The sequence below is a fragment of the Echinops telfairi genome, unplaced genomic scaffold (assembly GCF_000313985.2).
Source record: "Echinops telfairi isolate 266 unplaced genomic scaffold, ASM31398v2 ScPeMD7_443;HRSCAF=831, whole genome shotgun sequence".
In the NCBI taxonomy this organism is placed as follows: Eukaryota; Metazoa; Chordata; class Mammalia; order Afrosoricida; family Tenrecidae; genus Echinops; species Echinops telfairi.
Window position 1 is genome coordinate 13,917,979 of NW_022104341.1, and position 3,327 is coordinate 13,921,305.

The 3,327-nt window shown below is 34.3% G+C and overlaps 1 protein-coding gene across 1 annotated transcript in view; it reads left to right on the plus strand.

The window, feature by feature from the left end:
* COL11A1 (collagen type XI alpha 1 chain) overlaps positions 1–3,327 on the plus strand; it is a 227,649-nt gene that overhangs the window by 89,443 nt on the left and 134,879 nt on the right. The window contains exons 19-23 of the mRNA XM_004699558.2: positions 714–767; positions 865–909; positions 2,045–2,098; positions 2,632–2,676; positions 2,921–2,974. Of these exons, the coding sequence (XP_004699615.1) occupies positions 714–767; positions 865–909; positions 2,045–2,098; positions 2,632–2,676; positions 2,921–2,974 (252 nt within the window). The remainder of the gene's footprint in view (positions 1–713; positions 768–864; positions 910–2,044; positions 2,099–2,631; positions 2,677–2,920; positions 2,975–3,327) is intronic.

Consider the following 3,327-nt stretch of genomic DNA (forward strand, 5'->3'; position numbering starts at 1 on the left):
CTTTCAAGCATATGTGAGTTTTAAACTTTTAAAGCTAAATTAACTACCATGCTGAATAGCAATATATTACATATTTATATTATGACATGTATGAGCATCTTCCAAATTAAGCCAAGGGTGAGCTCTCCAAAAAAATATCTGTTTTGAATCATTGCATTTGAAATACAGACAGAGCAGCCAGCCATAAGGTAAATTGGAAGAGAAAGAGACAGTGAAATTTAAACTCTGTAAATATCCAGCAAAATTTAGCATGTGCCTAGCATGTATAAATTTACATATCTAATTTCATCTATCAAAAATTCCAACATAATGTATAGCACTAGAGTAGTGCTTTATTAACATAAACTTTTGCAGAAGCAGAAGAAAATATAAAATTATGTTGAAATTAGCAAAGTTTCTCCAAGTTTGAAAACAGTGTTCAGCCTAATCACTTCTTAAATCGTTTAATGACTTATCATCTCAATGTCATTTCAGATATCGTATTTAAAGTTTTTATGTATTTAAAATTATGAGAACATTTTATTTTTTGGAAAATTTGTATTTAAAGCCAATTAACATTATAAAATTTTAATCTATCTATGAAGTGATCTGAAACAAATAAAGCCTATTTTTTCCCCCTGATACACTCTGTTGTATTTGGCTAGAAGGGCTCCCTTTAGACTTGTAAGTATTGTGTTTCATGTCATCTAGTAACACGGTTGTTTACTTCACAGGGTGAGCGAGGTCCTCAAGGTCCCCCTGGAGCTCCTGGAGAAGACGGAATGAGGGTACACTAAATATTTTGAATTAAGCAGCAGGGAACCAAGTCATGTTGAAATACATTGTCTAACTTCATGATCCTCACATTCATTCTGCCAACAACAGGGAGAAGATGGAGAAATAGGACCAAGGGGTCTCCCGGGAGAAGCTGTAAGTAACTTTAGATTTTGGTAGCCTGTTTTTTGAGTAATAGTGCCTACTGAGCTACATATAACTAATTGCTTTGACAAACTATGATACATAGTGTGGTCTCATATAACCAAACCAAATAATTTTAATGTAAAAAAAGGAAAGAATACATGAAATTCTATTTTTGTTATTTAGAAAATCTTACACAACTGAGAGAGTAAAATGTAGAAGATACCATTTCCCCACCTTTAAAACCCTTCTAGTTGTTTTTTGCCTCCATCTTAAAAAAAAATCAAGAGCTCTACTATATATATACAGCTGTTGTCGTTGTTGTTAGGCTGAATGAATCTATCGACTATATAGAGAAAACAAGAATGATATAATGATTATATATCAGATAAGAAATATAATACACTAGATTATATATTTCATCCCCCCCTCCACATTTTATATAAGTTAGGTTAAAGACTAGACCCAAATTCCCCTGCTAATTTTAATTCTAGTTTGCCATTTGACAGATCCTGTCCAGACAAATGCCATAGTCCAAGTAAATAGAGGAGACAGTAAATTGTTTCACTGACTTTTCTGTAGAAGAAAAGTGAGTAGAAAGTAGAGGTGATGAGGAAAAGAAGGAGAAATAAACTCAATAAAGAATAGAAATAATAGGAAAATTTCCCTCAAAGATATGCTTTCTGAAATCTGCACATTTATTCAGCTTTTTGTTTCAGTGAGTAATCTTTCTCAAAATGAGATAATTCTAAACATAAAATAAATGAGGATCTGGACTCTTATATCTATATAGTTTTTCTTTGTCCCAGCTTAAAATTTTAATTCATTCAAATTAGAAAATGATATAAAAGTACAAAGGTTTAAACTTTCTATTTTTTAAAAATTTCTTAAATTTTTGTATATGTTTGTAGAATCAAAGATGTATGGTTTCTGTAACAAAAGTCACTTTCTCATTCTGGATTTTAGATAAGGATTAACACTTTATATTTATGTTAGATTAAAAATTTTACTTTGAACAAAATTTCTGTGCGTTGAAAGACGTGCAAATATTTATACTCTAGACATTACATTGGACTTTCTTCAGAAGAGGTGTGTTCGGAAACCTTAAAAAAAATTAGCATCAAATTTTTATTTTGCTTTCTTTTAGGGTCCTCGAGGATTATTGGGACCAAGGGGGACTCCGGGGCCTACTGGGCAGCCTGTATGTATTGCTAGAAGCTGTTGAAATTTTCTAAAGAAAATATGTTTGCAGACTTTATAAATCCTGGAAGAAAGTTTTGGTAGACAGACACGTTTACTGCCTTTTCATCTTAGATCTAATGGTCGTGCTTGTCACCTTCACTGATCTTTTGCCAGCCCTGTGCACTAGAAGATCAGGGATTTGAACCCTCCAACAGCCTTATAGTTTGGGGGGGAAATGAGGTGACTACTACTGTAAAGATGTAAAGTCTTAGAAAACCAGTTGGGACAGTTCTCTGCCCTATACGGTTGTTAGCAGTTGAAAATCTACTGATTGAAGTGAACTTGAATTTGGAGCGTATTTTGGTCGCTTTATTGATTGTATTTGCATACCAAATTCCCTTACTAAATGGAAAATGCTATGCAAATGGATGAGGAGTTCGTAAATTGATTTTAAGTTATCCTCGCTAGTATGTGTTATTATATTAGGTAAACCTGTTTCCTTTTCGGTGTAGTTTCTAGGTTTACTCATAATCTTTTCCCCCTCCATTTAAGGGTATTGCAGGCATAGATGGTCCTCAAGGCTCCAAAGGAAATATGGTATGTAGAGAACACAATAAATCATCGTCCAATCTAAGTATTAACAAACCATTTTTGTTGCTAAATCTTTTCAGCAAATGATGTCTTGTAGCATTTTGGGAAGGAGTGTCTGCTAATAATAATTAGCAAGATTTTCCTAAAGTCAATAGAGGGAAAACTGATTTGAGGGCTGTTTTCTCAGTTCATCAGTAAAACCATCTATTGTGCCATCCCCTTAAAGACACTTTATATTTTCCTCCGGCAGGGTCCCCAGGGGGAGCCTGGTCCACCAGGTCAGCAAGGAAATCCAGGACCTCAAGTAAGTCTAAGCCACTGCAGCTCCTTGGAGATAATGGGGTAAGATAGTATCTTTATACAAGAAAATGGATAGCCTCCCCATGTTTTATATAGCCCTAAACATATTTAAAATGTGATTGTAGGAAAACATTTTACTTTCTTTTCTTTTTCTTTTTAAAATTTAAGCAAACTGTAGGAGCCCCACTTTTTCTAAGAGAAAATGGATCATGCAGTGCTCATGGAATTCCAGCAGGAACTGCTGCCCCTGCAGAAGGCTCCTGACTAAGATCCTATTACAATCTCATGGCCATGACTAGGATCCTATTACAGTCTCATTGCCATGACTAGGATCCTATTACAATCTCATGGCCATGA